This window comes from Mus caroli, chromosome 3 (assembly GCF_900094665.2).
Source record: "Mus caroli chromosome 3, CAROLI_EIJ_v1.1, whole genome shotgun sequence".
NCBI classification, from domain to species: Eukaryota; Metazoa; Chordata; class Mammalia; order Rodentia; family Muridae; genus Mus; species Mus caroli.
Genome location: NC_034572.1, coordinates 96,977,217 through 96,998,855, shown reverse-complemented (window position 1 = coordinate 96,998,855; position 21,639 = coordinate 96,977,217). Strand labels below are relative to the sequence as shown.

Here is a 21,639-nt window from a genome sequence, read left to right as displayed (position 1 = left end):
GTTCCTTCTGTTTCTATTTTGTGAAATAGTTTGAAGAGTATTGGTATTACATCTTCTTTGAAGGTCTGATAACATTCTACACTAAACCCATCTGATCCTGGGCTTTTTTTCTTGGGAGACTTTTAATGATTGCTTCTATTTCTTTAGGGGTTATGGGACTGTTTAGATGGTTTATCTGATCCTGATTTAACTTTGGTACCTGGTATCTGTCTATAAAATTGTCCATTTTATCCAGATTTTCCAGTTTTGTTGAATATAGGATTTTTGTCATAGGATTTGATGAGTTTTAAAATTTCCTTGGTTTCTGTTGTTATGTCTCCCCTTTCTTTTCTGACTTTGTTATTTTGGATACTGTCTCTGTGCCTTCTGGTTAGTCTGACTAAGGGTTTATTTATCTTGTTGATTTTTCTCAAAGAACCAGTTCCTGGTTTTGTTGATTCTTTGTATAGTTCTCTTTGTTTCTACTTGGTTGATTACAGGTCTGAGTTTGACTATTTCCTGCTGTCTACTCCTCTTGAATGTATTGATTCTTTTTGTTCTAGAGCTTTCAGATGTGCTGTCAAGCTGCTAGTGTATGCTGTCTCTAATTTCTTTTCAGAGGCACCAAGAGCTATGAGTTTTCCTCTTAGCACTGGTTTCATTGTGTTCCATAAATTCGGGTAATGTTGTGCTTTCATTTATTAAATTCTAAAAAGTCTTTAATTTCTTTATTTCTTCCTTGACAAAGTTATTATTGAGTAGAGCATTGTTCAGCTTCCATGTTTATGTGGGCTTTCTGTTGTTTTTGTTGTTATTGAAGATCAGCCTTAATCTGTTGTGATCTGATAGGATGCATGGGATTATTTCAGTTTTCCTGTATTGGTTGATGCCTGTTTTGTGTCCAATTAATTATATGGTTAGTTTTAGAGAAGGTACCATGAGGTGCTGAAAAGAAGTATATTCTTTTGTTTTAGGATGAAATGTTCTATAGATATCTGTTAAATTCATTTGGTCCATGACTTCTGTTAGTTTCACTGTGTCTCTGTTTAGTTTCTGTTTCTCTGATGTGTCCATTGATGAGAGTGGGGTGTTGAAGTCTCCCACGATTACTGTGTGAGGTGTAATGTGTGCTTTGAATTTTAGTAAAGTTTCTTTTATGAATGTGGGTGCCCTTCTATTTGGGCTCGATGTTCAGAATTGAGACTTTCTCTTGGTAGATTTTTTTTTTCTTTGATGAGTATGAAGTGTCTTTCCTTATCTTTTTTGATAACTTTTGGCTGGGTGGAGGTTTGTGTTTCCCTGGTTCCTGTGGGGGTCTCTGTTATGCTGGGTGGCCTCAACTGTGATCTTGAGTGTGTCAGATCTCCAGTGCTCCTGGGTATGTCCAATCTCCTGGGAGTCAAGCTTCGATTGTGATCCTGTGATCCTGGGCATTTCAAAGCACCTGGGAGTTGTACTCCCTCTGTGTGTTTCAAGAGTGGGTAAGAAGCAAGCGCCCCAGGCCTGCTCCAGGTACTAGTTTAGACTGGAAGAAACTCATGCCACTGAGGGTGTGTGTGGTCGGGGTAGGGGAGGTTCCTGCATCTCTGGATCCTGGGGGACTCAGTTACTCCGGTTATTGGGGCAGATGTTGTGGCCTCATCACCTGTGATTTTGGGCATGTTAGAGCACCTGGGATTCCAGTTTTTTGGACTTTTGATTTCGATGAATTTTATGTATCTCTGACCTTACTTATGAAAGTAACAGTTAAATCTTTCTTTTTGAAAGGTAATAAATGTTAATAAGTACATATATTTACAGTTAATATTTGTTTCATTCATTAAAATGTGATTTTTTTTTTTGAGACAAGGTTTCTCTAACCCTGGCTGTCCTGGCACTAGTTATAGACCAGGCTGGCCTTGAACTCAGAGATGCTCATACCCCTCCCTCCTAAGTATTGGGATTAAAGGTATGAGCCACCATCACCTGGCTTTAAATGTGACATTAAGACTACCTTTTTCTGTCTAGAACTGCCATGACATTGAATCAAGAATAAGATATATAGCCATGTCCTTAATAGGAAATAATAATGCTGTGTGGGGTAGGCATGGCATAGTAATACATTTTATAAGTACATTTAAGGTCAATAATGGAGTGCACACAGGACATTGGTGCCATAAAAATATAAAGAGTTGAAAATTTTCATCTGGCAATGAATTGTTTGTAACACTGTAGACACTAATTTGTAGTAATGTTGCTATAAACAAGTCTGCATTTCTAGTTGTATAAAAGTATATCACATATATTAGTTATATAATACTTGAATACTAAGCAAGCATTACTGCTTTTTAAAATTTCTAGACTATTAGGTTTCTATTTAAAAATGTGCCTTCATATTAAATAAAGTTAGCTTTAAAAGAGCCTGAAGCAAGTCCTTCAGAGGTATTCTAGAAGAAGGCATTGTTGCCATAGGTTATGACAGCTCCATGTATGTTCCTGCACCTGAAAACTTTCCAATGGAGCAAGATGTGGAAGTAGAATACAGTGATGTTTATTATCTTGATATCATGTGTGCTTCAGATAAATTGTGTATGTCTTCATTTTTAAGCAGAAAATTGAAATAGTAAAAGAAAAAGAATAGAAAATACTAGGCATAGTGATACAATGCTTTTCAATCCTAGCATTCAGGAGACTAAGGCTGAAAGATGCAAGTTTGAGGGCAGCATGGGCTATGTTGTTGGATACTGTTTCAAAGGACAAAGGAAAAAAGTGCTTATATAATGATACAAAGAAAGAAACTATTTTTGTATAGCTGTACAATATTTTGTTTTGACTCTTGTAGAAATTAACGTTTATAATGTAAAATAGCTGCAACAAGCTTAGGTTAATTTATTATTAAAGGAAAAAAAACTCCAAACTTAGTGTAGTCCAAATGAACAGATTACCAGTGGTATGAAGTAATGTTCTAGGCCTTCCCCTCACTCATAGACTCACTTAGTTAAACTTACATAGATTACATGTTAGACCAAGTAAGAATAAGGGCAACAAGACTATCATGGGGGCACTTGCCTGTAATTGCAGAGTTTGGGAGGTAAAAGCAGGATTTTGAATTCACTGCCAGCCTGAGCTGTGTACTGAAACCTTGTTTTTAAAAAGTGAAGGACTGTGAATGTAGCTTAGTGGTAGAGTACTTGCCTAGCATGCCTAAGGCCCTATGTTTGATCTTAGTACTGAAGAATGTTTAAAAAATTTTCCTTCACGTATTCCTTCTTCAATGATCATCTTTACACAGATTTGTATTTCTTACCTATGCTACTTCCTTCACTTTAAAGAACTTGTAACATTTTTGAAGCCTGTATACTGACAATAAATTCTCTCACTTTGTTTGGAGAAAGTTTAAAAGATTAAATTACATTTATTTATTGTGTGTGTATGTGTGCACACATGTGTACTATGGCACATTTGTGGAGGTCAGAGGACAACTTATGAGAGTTGATTGCTCTAATTCACCATGTAGTACAGACTGACTATCATTGGGCCTAAGTCTTCTGATCTGAGCCTAGCAGATGAAAATGTTTTTATTTACTTTCATTTATAATTTGTTTTTATATTTTATTTATTTTATAATTCTTTTTTCTTCATTGGAATTTTTCCTTTTAGTTTCTTTATCTTTGGTTTTATTTAGGTTGAACATGATAGAATTAGATGTCTTTTTTTTTTTTTTCTTTTTTCTCTTTTGGTGTTTATCCTGCTTTTGTTCCCTGAGTCTCCTGGATATGTGGTTCAGTGTCTGAATTTGGGGAAATTATTAGTTTTTATTGTCTGAAATAGTCCTTTGTTCCTTTTTTTCCTAGTGTTTCTTTATGAATATATATTTTTTACAACTTTTATTACAATTCTGTTTTTTTCTGAAATTTTCTCCTTTTCATTAAAATTTTTATTATTATTTTTTATGTTTATAGATAATTCCTGTCCCCTCTGCCCTGTTTAGTCCTTGTTCTAATGTTTGCTCTTTGTTTTTTCTCTTACTACTTTATAGCTGGACATGGAACTGTTATAAAGTAATCTTTTTAGTTAGGGTGATATTATATAGAGGATAGGGAGAAATGTAGGGTATATTCTGTAGACCTGTGATTAGGCCTAGGTTTTTGTTTTGTTTTGTTTTTGTAAATACTTGCCTACAAATTATGAACTTTCAAGTACTTTTTCTTTTTAGGTGGGACAAGATAGAAATGGCTGGTGTGTGCTGGAGTTTGGTATTTAGCCTTCTCCCTTTAATCTTTCTCCTTTCCTTTTCCTTTTCTTTCCTCTTCCTTTTCCCTTCTATCCCTTCTTTCCGCCTTTTATTCCTTTCCCTTTCCTCTCACTTTATTTCCCTTTCTTTTCCTCTACTATATGGTAGTCTAAAGATAAGTAGAACAGTATATTTTTATTCCTGTATATGGAAGGCTGAAATCAATTCTCTCTCCTACCCCAGGCCCGTGAGTTTATGATTTTGCCCTAGTTTAGTTTCTCCCATAGGAAAGCTCTATTAAGAACAGGATGCCTTAATGTATTTTCAGTAGTCTCGATTTGCTTCCTCTTTTTAGAACATGAGACAATATTTCTTTGAACCTAGGGAAAATTTAAGAAAAAACTTGTAAGGATGTTGTGCCTACTCAGATTCATCCACATTGAGTGTGTAGCAATGCCACACAATAATGTGGCAATTACAGTTCAGGTATTTTGGCTTTTTTTTTTTTTTTAACGCTGGCTCTGGTTTCCAGAATTTGTTTGTTCTGGCCTTTCTGCTGAGATAAGTTGTAAATTGTGGCTTTGCCTATCCATGTCTCTTAAGTTTGAAAGTAGTTGCTTGCCCTGTGACCTGGCTTTTTTTGGGTCAGAGAGTTTCCAGTTTACCTGCTTTCTTGTTTATAGATTAGAAACTTCTAAGCTTCTTGCATAACAGATCAAAATCCAGACCCTTTCTGATGCTATTTTTAGAAACTCAGAACTGAATTATATACCTACAGAATTTTAAATGTCTTTATGTTTTTTGGGGGTATTATAAGTATTGTCTTGTTGATGTTATATTTTAAAATTTAGTTTTGAAGTTTTTAAATAATTACAGATGAATATGAGCGGGAAGAAACCAGACAAGTTTATGTGGATCTAAATAGCAACATTGAGGTAAGTGTTAGTGAAAATATGATTATTTTAAGGAAAAGAATTTCTAAGCAGAAAGAGTGATAGCTACAAAGGTTTTTGTCAACTGCAGTTGCTATAAATTATAATAAATAAAATTATTTATTGTTGCATGATTGAATCACCAGTAAAATTAAGTTTCTAAACTTTGAATACTTATGTTTTATATATAGTAGCCTTTTTATAAAGAGGGGGAATATAAGACATGATCTTATATAATCTAGATCTATTGTCTTCAGACCTCAGCATTCTGTGTGCTGGGATCATATGTGGAATTGTAGTAGCTCCCCCACCCCTTTTCTTATATTTGTGTGTTCTTATATATGTGTGTTCACATGTATATATGGTAGCTCAAGGTTGATGTCAGGAATTTTCTTTCAGTGCTCTACTATTTTATCTTTTGAAACAAGGGTGTCTCTTTTGAAATAAGGGTATGTCAGCCAAACCCAGGTCTTGCTGATATGGCTGATCTCCTTAGCCAGCTTGCTTCAGGGATCTCCTGTCTCTGCCTTCCAAGGTTGAAATTACAGGCAGGCCACCATTCTCATTCATCATTTATTTATGTTCAAGGGTTCTCTTGCTATATGACATGTGATTTCATTGTAGAATTATTTCTTCAACTCCATAATACCTTTTAAATTTACATGTTAGTAATACAGTTCAATTTGTTAAATATTTATTGACCCTGTTTCGGGCACAGCACATTGTGACATACAACAATTAATTTTACAAAAGGATGGGTATTACTAATCTGTATTTTGCTTCTGCTTACTATTGTTGTCTTGTCTTTTACCACAAAAGATAGCATACTTAGTGTTTCAACAGAAAACAATTTCTGTTACGGCTTTTTTGTCTTTTTTCCTTCCTTCCCTCCCTCCCTCCTTCCTTTCCTTCTTTCCTTCCTTCCTCCATTCTCTTTCCCTCCCTCCTTCTGCACCTCCTCTTCTCTCTTTGAGACAGAGTTTCTCTGTGTAGCCCTGATCATCCTGGAACTTGTTCTGTAGACCAGGCTGTCCTTGAATTTACAGAGATAGGCCTGCCTCTCTTGAGTGCTGGGATTAAAGGCCTGAACTACCATGCCTGGTCCTTTTCTGTTTCTTGCTTTATGAAATACTTTCTGATTTTAATACTTTTCCCCTCAGAATTTTTGTGTTCACACTCTTATGTATGCTTATGAACATTTTCCCCTCTTAACTATACTATTGATCTAAACATCTTTATTCAGTTATTCTCTATTTCATTTAACTTTTATGAAGAACATTTAAAACTATATTACAGTTATGTGATATATAAGCTTATTTTATATATATGCACATTATATTCTTATATTCAACGTCACATTTCTAGTACAGTGGGCTTTGTGTTATATCCTAAAATAAGTTCTGACACAATAATAGGCACTCAGTAAATATTTAGTGGATGAATGAATGAATGAAATAATTTGATTTTATGAAGCAAGATTTGTTGAATGCTGAGTAAATGCATTTTATCAGGTAATGCAAATACAAATTTGAATTTTTATGGGACTGCCTCACATTAGTGGTGAAGAAAGAAATTTAATAAGCACAAATAAGTCTAAAATGATAGTCTTGATGCTATTATATTTGTTTTTGTTACCCCTTTAGAATCCTATGGATTGTGGCAGGGGATTATTGTATGTTAAAATGTGTTATTAAGATAATGGAGTGACAGTATTCACTTTGCTGTTGTGCAGTATTATGTGATGTTAGGCATTCTGTCATAGTTACATGCATATATATTTAAATATATAAAATATTAAAAACATAGTTTGTATGTATGTGTGGTTGTGTCTGCCACAGTGTGCATGTAGAGATTGGAGATGGGTTCTTATTTGTACTATATAGATTCCAAGGATCAAACTCTGGCTGAAAGGTATCATATTGGCCTCATTATAGGCACACTTTATATTTTTTAGTAAATTATTGTTACAGTGGTTTCATTTTTCAAAGGTGTATTAATTTATATCTAAAGATTATGAGGTAAAATTTACTAATATTTTCAAAGTTTAAAAAGTATTTAAAAAGTCTCATTTTAAAAGTTAAATTTTGTATTCTAGAAAATGATACTAGCTTTTGAGGAACTTCGTGTGCAAGCTGAGAATGCCAGACTGGAAATGCATTTTAAGTGTAAGATTCCTATTTATATTTTCATGTTGCTTCTCTGCCACTTTTATTTTACTAGATTTTGTTAATATTTGTGTCTCTTTAATTTGATACCCTCAACTATTGTATATTTCATATTACCTTTGCTTCTGAAAGCTCCTCAAAATCATATTGGTGGCAGGGAATTAATACTTGTTACATTTTCTTTTGATTTTGAAACTACTTTATCTATAAAACAAAATTTATTATGGCTTATTAATTTTTAGAGGCATAGTTTTACCTTTTATATTTCTTGGTAAATTATTAAGGTACAAATATCTAAGGTTTGTCATTTTAGATAAGTAAGTACTGTTATAAGAGCTGTAGGATTTTAAGTTATAAGTTTGATATACAGTCACTTTGATAAGTTTGATATACAATCACTATTTTATTAAAAAGAATTGGCAACAAGAAAATACAAGTATTAGTGTACTAGAAACTTGTGAGGTTTAGTATAACTTTGAGAAAAATGAAATATTTAAATTTAGTTGGCAATGAAAAAGCTATGCAATTATGTTAAGACAAGGTTTATTTATTCTTTTTTAAAGTAAAGGAAGATCATGAAAAAATCCAACATCTTGAAGAAGAATATCAGAAGGAAGTAAACAACAAGGAGAATCAGGTTTTTAAAAAAATAACTCACTATTTCTATTCTTTAAAAATAAATAATGTTTATATGTATTTATGAGGTACAATGTGATGTTTTGGTTTATGTCTACATTGAGTAGTGATCCTATTAGGTTAGTTAGCATATCATATCCATCAGTGAGATTGATGCTATATTCTTTACATTTGTTAACTCATAAAATACCTAAAATATCAAAAGCATTGTTTTTGCAGATATATGAGTAATTTATATAAAAAGTTTATATATAAAGCTAAAGATATATATGTATATATGTATATATATGTGTGTGTGTATATATATATGTATGTATATATATATATGTGTGTCTTTATGCACATATATCTTTAGCTTTTTGCTTAGTCAAATTTATTTTCATGATTCAATTAGACACTCATTGGAAGGTTAGCCCTTGGTATTGAATTAATGAATTTACAATGTTTATATCATTTTACATTGCTGAAAAAATATGAGAAATTTTATTTAAAAAAACCTAACAAATAAAGATAATCATTAACAACTCATTTCACATTTTGCAGTTCATTTTGAAATTAACTCTCTTTAACACTAATGAAACTGAAAAATTCTGTTGCTTCTTTCTATTAATATCACATAGTGGAAGACTTGTAAATGGTAAGTCTATATTCTCTGATATTTGCAAGAATATCAATTTTAGTTTTATATTATGCAATCTCTTTTTCATGCAGTTCATCCTGGTCTGAACCTTAACAATTTGGATTATAATTGTTTTGTGGCTTTTTAGAGATAAAGTTTCTGTTACTTTCGTGGCTAATTTTTAGGTGAATTTTTTTTTTTAAATTTGAATCTTTAACTTTTGCTGTTTCTTACATCTGAATACTTTTGGTTATCTATATCAAGATTTCTCAATAGTTTGTCTTCTTAAATCAGCCTAGAACAACCATTTCTCTTTGCTTGCCTGTGTTGCTGCCTTCGTTCCTTTCTGTTTTTTGAGATGGGGTCTTTCTAAATAGTCCTGGCTGTCCTAGAGCTTGCTACATAGGCCAGGCTGACCTTGAACTTACCTGTTTTTATATACTTTACGCTCTCCTACCCCAGTGCTGGGATTAAAGGTGTGTGCTTCATATCTGGCTTGCCTGATTAATTTTTATATACCAAGACTCATTTTAGCCCCTCGAAAGTTTTACTACTTTCCACGAGACTGATTTAGATGTTCCTCCCCTAGACAGGCTTTGTGGCACATGCCTAAAGTCTCAGCAAGACAGGTGGGTCTCTGAGTTTGAGGTCATTCTGGTTTACATAGAACTCCAGACTAGTAAAGAATACAGATAACAACTCTATTCAGAAAAACAAACACAAAAAACCCTAATACAAATACTGTCAAAAGATAGCTTCTTTCCTGATTTTGATAGCATTTTTGTTCTATTACTGATGATAAGGCTCAGGTGTAGTTGTTTGTGTGAATGCTAAGTTTCTTAAAGGTGAGTTTTCTCATTTCTATATATTCAATATTAACAGTTTCTGGTGCTTATAATATTTATTGAGTAAATTAATTTTTATTATGTACTTTTTCTTTAAAAGTTTGAAATGAGTAGTTCAATATTGAATATAGAATCCAGCTTTACTCATTCATTCAATAAATATATATTTTATAAGCATGCATTAAATGATATACACAGTATCTAAAACATAAAATAAGTATATATAATTATAGGTGATAATAAATGCTAAGGTGCTAATTTTAACTTTTTCCCATCTACAATGTTTTTTTTTTTTAAAATTTATTTTAGGTATCACAACTGTTGATCCAAAGTGCTGAGAAAGAAAATAAAATGAAAGATTTAACATTTCTCTTAGAGGAATCCAGAGATAAAGCTAATCAATTAGAGGAAAAAACAAGTAAGAATACATATAAAAATATGAGAGTGTGACTTATGTTTTCTTTTTCTTCTAAATTTTTGGGTTTTGTTACAATTTTTAATGATGCTTTCTATTGCTTTTCTCTTACACTTGGTTTGGATCGGTTGAAGGAGGGCATAATTGAATCACTTGGAGATCTTTATCAAAGCACATATGCTCCTCTTTTCTCTTTTTCGTACTTTTAACCTTCAGTTTCAACAACATGCTATCAAAAGACATTATTTTTAGTTGTCTTGGACAATGCATTTTTTGTATATATGATATACAAGGTACAGTTTTGGTTAATGTACATATTGTCTATTGATGACTTGTCATCATTTTTGTCATCATTACTTTATGATGGGTGTTCTAGTTTGGGTCCCTGTTGCTCAAACAACAGTACCAAAAGAAAGTTGATGTACACCTATAGATCATAGTTCATCACTTAGGGAAGTCAGAACAGGAACGAAAGCAAGAGCAAAAGCTGAACCTTGAAAAGAAATTGCCTATGACTTGCTTTCTAGCTTGTTCCCAGGTCATGTTCAGCCAGCTTTTTATTATACAACACATGATTTGTCTGCAATTGCACGATCCACAGTGGTCTAGGGCCACATATGTAAATTAGCAATCAAGAAAAATCCCACAGACATGCATGCCTACAGACCAGTCTGTTAAAGCAATTTTTCAGTTGAGGTTCTCTTTCTCCAGGTGTTGACAAAAAACAAAACAAAACAAAACAAAAACCCTCCAAACTAAACAGGACAACAGGCCCTTTCATATTCCCTTTTGTTCCTTTGTTCATCTCAAGTGCTTAAAATAGTGCCTGAAACATATGAGGCCCTCAGATATTTTATAAATGAATGAATCCAGATATTTTATAAATTAATGAATCCCCTGGGAGGAGTGTGGAAGAAGTTAATAATTTTTAGAGCAAGGTCTTTTTTGAAAAGTATTGGAGAAAATTGTCAAACTTTTCCTTAGTTTATTAACAGTTTGCTAGAGATCTCTTCAAGACAATAAGAAAATATGCCTTGTACAATTCATGGAAATGTGAAGATAAATATATGTATAGTAAACTGAGGAGTGAGGCAGTTACTTAGAGAACCCAGGTGGATGAGACAGATTTATAAATGTTTGTATCTATTGATTCAAGTGGCAAAATATTTTGGAGGTATAATATACTGTGTGAAACACCATCTATTTTCCAGAACATAGTAATGGTTTTTTGTTTTTCTATTCTTTTTTTTTTAAAGGCTTACTTATTATGTATACAGTGTATGCCTGCATGCCAGAAGAGGGCACCAGATCTCATTATAGATGGTTATGACCCATCATCTGGTTGCTGTGAATTGAACTCAGGACCTCTGGAAGAGCAGTTAGTGCTCTTAACTCCTGAGTCATCTCTCCAGCCCCCCATGTTTTTCTATTCTTGAGAGAATTTTTTCCAGTGTCTAATATGCCTTAAACTCAGAGATCTGCCTGCCTCTGCTTCTCAAGTGCTGGGATTGCAGGTGTGCACTACCACACTCGGCTCCTTTCTTACTCTTGGTAAAGGCCTTCATTGTAATTTGGTAAGAGTGGATTTTCTGATTAAGACATATTTTGAGAAAGGATCGTTGGCTTAACCTGGAGTAGCCAATTATCCTGGATAGACTCTCCAACTTCTGCTTTCCCAACATAAGATTATAAGCATGTACCATTTCATCCAGCTTTTAAAAAGTGGGTTCAGGATCAAACTCAGGTCCTCATGTTTGCACAGCAAGTACTTTACTGATTGAATCATATTCCCAGCTCCCTGTGGTGGCTTGAATGAGAATGGCCCCCATAGGGTCATGTGTTTGAATACTTGGCTTTCAGTGCTTGGAACTGTTTTGGAAGGATTAGGGGATGTGACTTTGTTGGAAGAGGTGTGTCACCAGGGGCAGGCTTTGAAGTTTAAAAAGCCCAAGACATTCCCAGTTTGCTGTGTCTCAGTGTCTTGTGCTTATGGATCAATTATTGGGATACTTGTGCTTGGGGGATCAAGTATTCAAATATATGACCTGGGGGTGGGGATGGGTGTCATTCTTATTCACCACAAGGAAGAAGACTCAATTAGTAAAACACTCCTAGCTATTGCTCCAGTGAAATGCCTGTCTGATGCTATGCTCCTTATCCTCTTGGTAATAGATATTAATTCTTTGCGATCGTGAGCTCCAAAGCTTTTTTGGAAAATTAGTTGCCTTGGTCAGGGAATTTTGTCTGGCAATCGAAAAATAACAGACCCTTAGTTTTCTAAAGAAAGCAGTTTTCAGGGGTGGATAGATGACTCAGTGTTTTAAAAAAATTTTTTATTAATCATTTTATTTCTTTACATTTCCCAGTTACCCTTCTCCCACTCCCTACCACTTCCCCCTCCCTCCCCTTTGCCTCTATGAGGGTGTTCCTCCACCCATTCACTTACTCCTGCCTCTAGCATCCCCCTACACTGGGGCATCGAGGCTCCCCCTCCCATTGATGTTAGATAAGGCCATCCTCTGCTACATATGTATCTGGAGTCCTGGCTCCCTTCATGTATACTCTTTGGTTTGTGGTTTAGTCCCTGGGAGCTCTGAGTGGTCCAGTTAGTTGATATTGTTCTTCTTATGGGGTTGCAGTCCCCTTCATCTCCTTCAGTCCTTCTCCTAGTTCTTCCCTTGGGGTCTGCATCTGTATTGGTCAAGTGCTGGTAGGACCTCTCAGGGAACAGCCATTTCAGGCTCTTGTCAGCAAGCACTTTTTGGCATCAGCAAAAGTGTGGGGGTTTGGTGTCTGCAGATGGGATGGATTTCTAGGTGGGGCCATTGAATATTGTGTTTGAACATTTTAAGCTGTATTATCATAACAGGAAGCCTTAAAAATGTCAATAGTCAATACTCTAATTTCCCAAGCGGGTGGGAATAGTAGAGTCAAAATGGTTAAATATTTTGGCATCTAATAAGAAAAGACAGTAGTAGATGGTGAGATGATGGCTCAGCAGCTAACCAAGCTTGATGACAAATTCAGTCCCCCAAATCTGTAGGAGGGAACCCAGTTATACAAGTTTTTTCAGATGTATGTTGTGACACATGCATGCTCCCATGCAGACACAACACAGACATTGATACACACACACACACATAAATTAATGTAGTAAAAATTTTAAAAAGAAGCAGTAATATAGTTTGAATCCAGAAAAGATGATGAAGTTTTCCTCTTAGTATTTATATGAGGTTTAAAAATGAATGGATATATAAGGCACATAGACTATTTAACTGAGACTTAGAATTTAGTAAATATTAGCTATTAAGTGGAATAAAAATCTTTTTATATAACATAGCCCACCAATAAATATAATATTAAATATTTATGGTAGAAATTAGAAGTGAAGATAGGAAATTGTGAAAATAAAATCATGAATAATTTCATTATTGGAATATGAATTTAAAAGTACTTTTTGTTAATTATTTTATGTTCATGGCTTATACAAATACTATTTTAACCTGTCATTTTTCTATTTTATGACTGTTAGTGAGATTTCTATTATCTTTTTTAGTGACTACATGGTATATTAGATCATATATGTACAATCATAAATTAGCGTCAGCTTTTGTATATTTATGTACTACTCAGTGTTTTGCTATTCTAAAATATTTCATTCAGGCACGGTGGTACATGTCTATAATCCTTTAAGAGTGTCAGGCAAGAGATTGCCAAGTTCCAGGCTAGACTGGACTACATATTAATTTCTAGGCTACCCTGAAATATAAAAAGTTTCAGGTAACTAGGGGATACTTGGTGAGACCTTGTCTCCAAAACAAACACAGACAAATCCACCACCACCACCACCACTAAAACCCTCCAGAACAAAAAACAAAACTAAAAAAAAAAAAAAAATTCTCTAGAAACACACATTTAACATTTTAGTGTTAAATATTAATCTTTGATGGAACCATCATAGGGTTCTAGCCTGTGTTATAAGAAGAGAAAAAAATCATTTTCTTCAAAACCCCAAAGACTATATCTTTGAAGACCACCCGAGGCTCAGATTTTTGCATATTACCTAATAATTATGATATTTATGACCTAACAGAGCCTTAGCTTGCTTCACAATGGACAAAGCCTTTTTTTATTTTCAAAACTTTTATTTTTGAGAAGGAGCATGAGCTACTCAGGGTCCTTCTCCCCCGCCCCCCAATTTTTAGACATGAGCTTGCCAAATTGCTCAGGTTGGCCTCCAACTTTTACTCTTACTTCATCCTCCCTAGAGATAGTATTCTAGACTTGCAGTCACTCTACCTGGCTCCAAAACATATTTGTATTGACAAATGGAATAGGAGATGGCATATATAAGCCCTTGACTCCTTGACAGCAATGCACAAATGAAAAATAAGGAATAGTTTTTTAATCTTCATGTTAAAGCTGGGTTATATGTCTGTTTTCATTCTATTGTAATTATAAATGTAGATACTGAAAAAATGTTCATTTGTGAGGTTTTGGAAAAATAGTCTTATGAAATTTAGTGTGTATATGTGTATTGTTCTTTTTTTGGATTGTTTTCTAGTACAGGAAAAAAAGTAATTGCTATAGCAATTAGTTTCCCTGATAACCATTTCTACCAAACAATGCCTATCTATAATTTTATCTTTTAGAATTACAAGATGAAAACTTAAAAGAATTAAGTGAAAAGAAGGATCATTTAACATCAGAACTTGAAGATATTAAAATGTCTATGCAAAGAAGTATGGTATGATTTAAAAACTGACTAGTGACTATTGTATGGTGTGTATCACATAATCAGTTAACGAATACTATTGGATACAAGTAAAATGTATTATAACTCAGAGATTCAAATAGAAAACTTAATTCTACCTTGAAAATGCTTCTAATAAGAGGCATTGGATTAAACATACCTAAGTACTAATAGAATAACTCAATCTAATAGAGTCATTAACAGTTCTAAGAATGGAGAGAACTGTGTGGGCTAACTGCATGGGAAATCTCTGGAGGGATCAGAACTATAGAGAATGGTTACTTGAAATTTGATAGTGTGTGGGTTATTTCAGTATGCCAAGAAAGGACAATGGGTAGGAGGAAGTATGGAGTGCAAAGGCAAACAAATGTATAGAAACAGATGACTTAAGCCTTTAAACATTTTAGGCCTTTGCATTATTCTTTCTGTTTTGTGTTTTGTTTCACTTAGAGCACTCAGAAAGCATTAGAGGAAGATTTGCAGATAGCAACAAAAACTATTTCTCAGCTCACTGAAGTAAAAGAAGCTCAAATGGAAGAACTCAACAAAGCTAAAACTACTCACTCATTTGTGGTGACTGAACTTAAAGCTACTACATGCACCTTGGAGGAATTACTGAGAACAGAACAGCAAAGGTGAAACAGTTTTTAAACATATAAGTAAATACATAAAAATGATTTACTTTTGATATTCAGGTCCATTAAAAATCAGGCATTCTTTGGAAAAAGTTCCCAAGCATGCTTTGCCGTGGGGTCAAGTTATATAGATAAGTCCTTAAATGTTGGTTCAGTGGTAGGACATGTTTATCAATAGTGTGGACCAGTGCTTCTCAACCTTCTAAAGTTGTGACCCTTTGATATAGTTCCTCATGTTGTGACCCCAACCATAAAATAATTTTCATTTCTCTTCAAAACTATAATTTTGTGACTGTTATGATGATATTTTATATAAATGTTTTTGGAGATAGGTTTGCCAGAGGGGTTGTGACCCACAGGTTGAGAACCACTGTGTATGGATTATTAGTGTCATAGGAATAATGTCCAGGTTAAAAAATTTATTTCACTGAGGTCTGTAACCTTACTTACAATGTATTAATTTAGCAACTATCTTGGAATAAAGTAAATACCACTCTATATGTGATACTCATTTGCTTTTAACCTAAATAGTATTTATTTAAAATTAGATCAACAACTAGCTCTATTTTTCCTCACTTATGCGATTTTAATATAAAAGTATGTTGAGGCCTAGGTAATTATTTTTATCCTGTTAGCATGATGTTCAATTTAAATTTGGCAGAGTAAATGAGAGGAACAAATTTCTCTCCCAACTTATATCCTGGATCTACTTAATTTTTCTTTTCTACTGTACATAGTGAGGAGAAAAATGTAACCTTTTAAGCTCTTCTATTATATATTTCTGATTAACTTGTCAAACAATTTGTAAATAATAAAATTATAAATTACTGTAGAATAATGTGTTCCAATTACCTTAAATTTTTTTATTTACTAAAAACTAGGAAAAAAAAACTTTATGTGTATGGGTGTTTTGCCTGCATGTATGTCTGTGCATCACATGCATACAGTGCACACAAAGGCCAGAAAAGGGTGTTGAATCTCTTAGAATTTGAGTTACAAACAGCTGTGAGCCCACTGTTGGGAATCAAACTCAGGTCCTCTGGAAGAGCAGTCAGTGTTCTTAGACACTGAGCCACCTCTCCAGCCCCTTATTTACTACGTGTGTGTGTGTCTGTGTGTGTGTATGCATGTATGCATGCATGCATGCTTGTGTGTGGAGATCAGAGAACAACTTGTAGGAGTAGGTTCTCTACTGGGCATTAAATTCAGGTGGTTAGCTTGGTAGCAAGCCCACTTACTTGTTGAGCTGGCTCACCTCAGTTTATGGTTTAAGGAAACAGAAAATAAGAAAAGCTTAAAATACATTTTTTAAATTTTATTTTTGTTTTTCCACACAGGGTTTCTCTGTGTAGCCTTCCCTGGTTGTCCTGAAACTTGCTCTGTAGACCAGGCTGGCTTCAAAGATCTGCCTACCTCTGCCTCCTAAGTGCTGGGATTAAAGGTTTACACTACCACCACTAGCAATTAAGATACAAATTATAAGACTTAAGATTGGGCTGGTGAGATGGCTCAGTGGGTAAGAGCACCCGACTGCTCTTCCAGAGGTCCAGAGTTCAAATCCCAGCAACCACATGGTGGCTCACAACCATCCGTAACGAGATCTGGCGCCCTCTTCTGGAGTGTCTGAGGACAGCTACAGTGTACTTACATATAATAAAAAAAAAAAAAAAAAAAAGACTTAAGATTTTAGGTAGATGTAATTATAATTATAATTTTGATTTTAAACTGCCTTATATAGATTAATACTTAATGTTTACTTACTGAATGAATCTATTTTAGATACATCAGCTGTTACATTGTTCCAGTTTTAGTTATTAGATGAATGGTACCTAAAATAATAATTTGAATTTTAAAATTTTCTCATAAGGTTGGAAAAAAATGAAGACCAACTGAAACTGATTACTGTGGAACTCCAGAAGAAATCAAGTGAACTAGGTAAGATTTATAGAGAAGTATACTTTGATAACTTTAATAACTAATTATAAAAATAAATTTGAGGTTTTTGTTAAATTTATTAAACTATTAACAAGCAGTTAAGACTAATTACTGCTCTTGCAGAGGACTTAGATTTGTTTTCCCCACATGATGCTCACAACTGTTTATGATTGTAGAGTTAGGGAATCTTATTTGGCCTCTTGGACAATATGCATGCATGTGGTATTTATATGTACATGCAGACAAAATACTCATGTATATAAAATAAAAACAAATATAAAAATTAGGGAAAAATTCTAATTGAATAGAGAATATTTCAGTTGAAAAAAGCTGTTATGTTTCTTTATATGGTTTATAGATGTTTTAATATAAACCTGAGGTGTTTGTGTGTGTTTTTTTTAATTTTAGAATTCAAAGGCTTGAATAATCCTTAGGGAAATGTTGATTACATTTCAATTGAAGAAACAATTTTTGAGGCAGGATCATATTTCATATTTCAGACTGGTCTTGAAATCTTGGTCCTTTTACCTCATGAATGCTGGGATTACAGGAATGCATTACTTCCTGGGTTGATTTGTTTGTTTCTTTGTTTGTTTCTTTATATTTTTCTTAGGGTCTTGCTATGTAGCTCCAGCTGGCCCAGTACTCTCTGTGTAGACCCGGGTAGTCTTGAACTTGTAGCAGTCTTCTTGCCTCTGCCTCCTAAGTGCTGGTATTACCAATGTACACCATCACACCTGGCTCATCCTTCTATTTTGTGGATTCTATTTTGTTTAGTGGAGTTGGATCATAAAATCTTTTTAGGAAAAATGATTTTATATTATATAATACTGTTAAAGTTCAAGAACTTACACAATAAAACAGTTTTATAATTCTGTGAACTTACGATTAGGTAGTTAGCTAATTATAAGTCTATGCTTCATATTTATTAGGTTAAATATATGCAAATGTAGACAATTAAAAGATAAAACAAGTTGTTTTTCAATTTCTATTAAAAGGTATTTTAATTACTATATCTGAATTGACAAGTATTTATATTAATAATTTTCTATAAAATTTTATATTAATTTGAATATTTATACCGTTAGTTGACTTACTTGTACAGCTAAAACAATTACAAGTAATACTGCTTAGTAATAATGCTTACTTAACATTTCATAAGTAGTTAGCTCCTAGGTTGATTTCCTTTTTTAAAAAATATTTTTAAAAGCATATATTAATTGTAATCAGTGTGACATTTTTATACATTGTAAATTTTGATCACATTTACCTTTGCTTGTGCCCCTCCCATTTCTAATAATCTTGCTTTTTCCAACTAGTCTTCTTTCTAGTTTCATGGTCTGTGTGTGTGTGTGTGAGAGAGAGAGAGAGAGAGCGAGAGAGAGAGAGAGACTGACTGACTGACTTAATGAGTTTCATTACAGTGTTTAGAGGACTGTAGGTGACTGTGTTTATTGGAGCATAAATACCTTATTCAGTGATTTATTACTGAATAAAATTTCTGTGCTATCATATCAGATTTGGTTGGAGTATTGAACCATATTGATGCCTTTCCTTTTGTAGTCCTTACTTTCCCACTGTTGATTGATACTTGGTTATCTAACCTTGCAGTGTCCAGATAATTTTATTTATAACTTTACTTCTTAGCATAATTATGATGGCATAACACTTGAGAGCAGAGACAGGTGGACCTTTGTGAGTTCAAGGCCAGCCACGTCTACATAATGAGTTCCAGGACAGCCAGGGCTATATAGACAGACCCTGTCTCAGAAAACCAGCTAACTTGGCATCGCAGTGGTTATGCATGCTTTTAATCCCAGCACTAGAGAGGCAGAGGCAAGTGGATGAGTTCACAGACAGCCTGGTCTATAGAGTGAGTTCTAGAATAGACAGAGATACAGAGCTAATCTATGCTTGTAAAACCAATCCCCATGCTTCCTCCACCAACAAAAAACACCAACCAACCAACCAGCTAGCCAGTCACCCCCACAAAACCCAGTTATCTAACCAACCAACCAAAACCCAAATATAATAGTTTAGACAATTTCTTTTATCTAATTAAAACATTCCTTCAGAATACAAAGTATTATTTTTAAATCATTGCACTTACCTACTGTCTTTAGAATTGTTGAATGTTGTAGATTAAGGAATAGTATTAGTACTTTTAAATATCTTTATTGTATATTTATAACAACTTTTTACTACTAAGTGTCTATTATATATCACATTGTAATTTCAATACTTTGCCATACTAGAGTATTATGAGAAGTTTGTATAAGGAATTTTAGAACTGAAACAGCATTATGTGTATTGTGGGAACATGAAAGTAAAACACTGTGCTCTTGAGAAATCTTTAATTACTAAGAGGGAAAGGTTAAAGACATAAAATAAAACCATTGGGGTAATAGTATTCAGAATGAGGGAGTATGCAAAAATTATGTTAAACTAAAAAGTGAAAATATCAAAACTTCTATTTTAAATTATATTTATGATCAATATGATAATACATATTTATATTACAGTTTTAAAAAGATAAATATATATTCTTTTTTTAAAAAAATTGTTTTATTTTTAATTTATTTTTTGCACTCCATATTCTATTCCCTGTCCTATATCCATCCTCTAACTGTTATATATCCCACACCTCCTCCCCAACCCACCCTGTCTCCACATGGACGTCCCAATGCCCCACCCCACCCCACCTGACCTCTAAATTCCCTGGGGTCTCCAGTCTCTTGAGGGTTAGGTGCATCATCTCTGAATGAACACAGACTCAGAAGTATATATGTTGGGGGGCTCATATCAGCTGGTGTATGCTGCCTGGTTAGTGGTCCAGTGTTTGAGAGATCTCAGGGGTCCAGATTAATAATACATATTTTTACATATTTATGTATTTGAGGTAAATGCTCAGTTTTATTATTGAATGTTAATGTTGGTACCAAAATGAAGCAAAAGAGTAGGAAAGGTACTAAGGAAGAGTTAGATATTATGAGTAGATTTTAAGTATAGAGATTTAAGTAAGTAGATTAAGGTATAGAGAGGCTTTGGGTAGTTGTGTTGATAGAATGTTGAAAATACTGTGTATAGGAGTGCAATTTAAAAATTACATGTTAAGAGCACAGGCTGCTCATTCGGAGATCCCAGAAATCACATGACAGCTGATGCCCTCTTCTGTCTTGCAGGCATACATGTAAATAGAATACTCACATGCACAAATAAGTAAATCTTTAAAAAATATTTAAAAAGTGGGAAGATTATGCTGAAAAGATTTTATAAAATTAATACTGAGCCGGGCGTGGTGGCACATGTCTTTAATCCCAGCACTTGGGAGGCAGAGGCAGGTGGATTTCTGATTCAAGGCCAGCCTGGTCTACAAAGTGAGCTCCAGGACAGCCAGGGCTATAGAGAGAAATCCTGTCTCAAAAAAAAACCCAAAAAAAAACAAAAAAAAAATTAATACTGAATTCATAGAAATAACAATAAGCACTGTAAAGCACTACTTTTCCTGGTAGCAAGAAAGAAAGCTGTAAAAGCAAGAAAATAGGTGTAGGAGTTAGAGAAGAAATATGAATAATGCAAGGTCTTGGTATTTTAAGGTGGAAAATACAGTAGGGAATGTTTCATACAATCAAATATGACCCAGTTACACAATAAGACTGAGAATGACATTACAAAGTGCCTATTGTTGGATTTTGAGGTCATAAAATTATTAATATCATGGAAATAGATATTAGTTTTACATGGAGTTAAACAATATATAGTTAATAAGCAGGAATTTAAAAGATAGTATGAGAAATCAGATAGCTTGAAAGGGCAGAGAAGTTAATCAGGTATCTTTGGTTTTGTATTTATATGGGGTGCTTGGTGGGATAGGAAATAAGGATTTCTCTGCACAGAGTTGGTATGTTTTAGAACAGATAAAGTTACAGAAGAGGATATTTAAATGCAAAGTGCAATGATCAGAATGAATTTGAAAGAAGATCAATTCTTTTAAATTGGAAGAGAAAGTAATAAGCCAGATAGATTCAGAAAGTAATGAGTTTGGAAAGAAAAGGTACACACCCCATTCCAAATTATTTTATGTAGACTCATTGTTTATTTTGCTTTCATGAGTTTTGGATTCATTTGGCTATGAGTTAACCTAAAAACATAAGTGTCAATATTTATCTATTATTACTTTTGCATAGTTGATTTAGACTCTATATAAGCTTCCTTACATGTGTTGGCCTATCTTTTTTGAGGGGTGTGTGTGTTCATTTAGCAGGAAAATAGTAGTAGTTGCTCCCTAGGCTTTATCCTGTTTAGCCATAGGTTTTTGGCCTGATAATGGTGCCAGATATGGGTTGATTCTTCATTTTTTAAAATATTTTTTATTAGGTATTTTCCTCATTTACATTTCCAGTGCTATCCCAAAAGTCCCCCATACCCTCCCCCCGACTCCCCTACCCACCCACTCCCACTTTTTGGCCCTGGCATTCCCCTGTACTGGGGCATATAAAGTTTGCAAGTCCA

At 33.9% G+C, this 21,639-nt stretch overlaps 1 protein-coding gene across 1 annotated transcript in view; it reads left to right on the top strand.

The window, feature by feature from the left end:
* The window catches only part of Sycp1 (synaptonemal complex protein 1), a 92,027-nt gene that overhangs the window by 5,896 nt on the left and 64,492 nt on the right, over positions 1-21,639 (top strand). The window contains exons 7-14 of the mRNA XM_029475543.1: positions 4,175-4,197; positions 5,069-5,127; positions 7,220-7,289; positions 7,853-7,926; positions 9,699-9,807; positions 14,457-14,551; positions 15,008-15,192; positions 17,060-17,127. Coding sequence (XP_029331403.1) covers positions 4,175-4,197; positions 5,069-5,127; positions 7,220-7,289; positions 7,853-7,926; positions 9,699-9,807; positions 14,457-14,551; positions 15,008-15,192; positions 17,060-17,127 — 683 coding nt within the window. The remainder of the gene's footprint in view (positions 1-4,174; positions 4,198-5,068; positions 5,128-7,219; positions 7,290-7,852; positions 7,927-9,698; positions 9,808-14,456; positions 14,552-15,007; positions 15,193-17,059; positions 17,128-21,639) is intronic.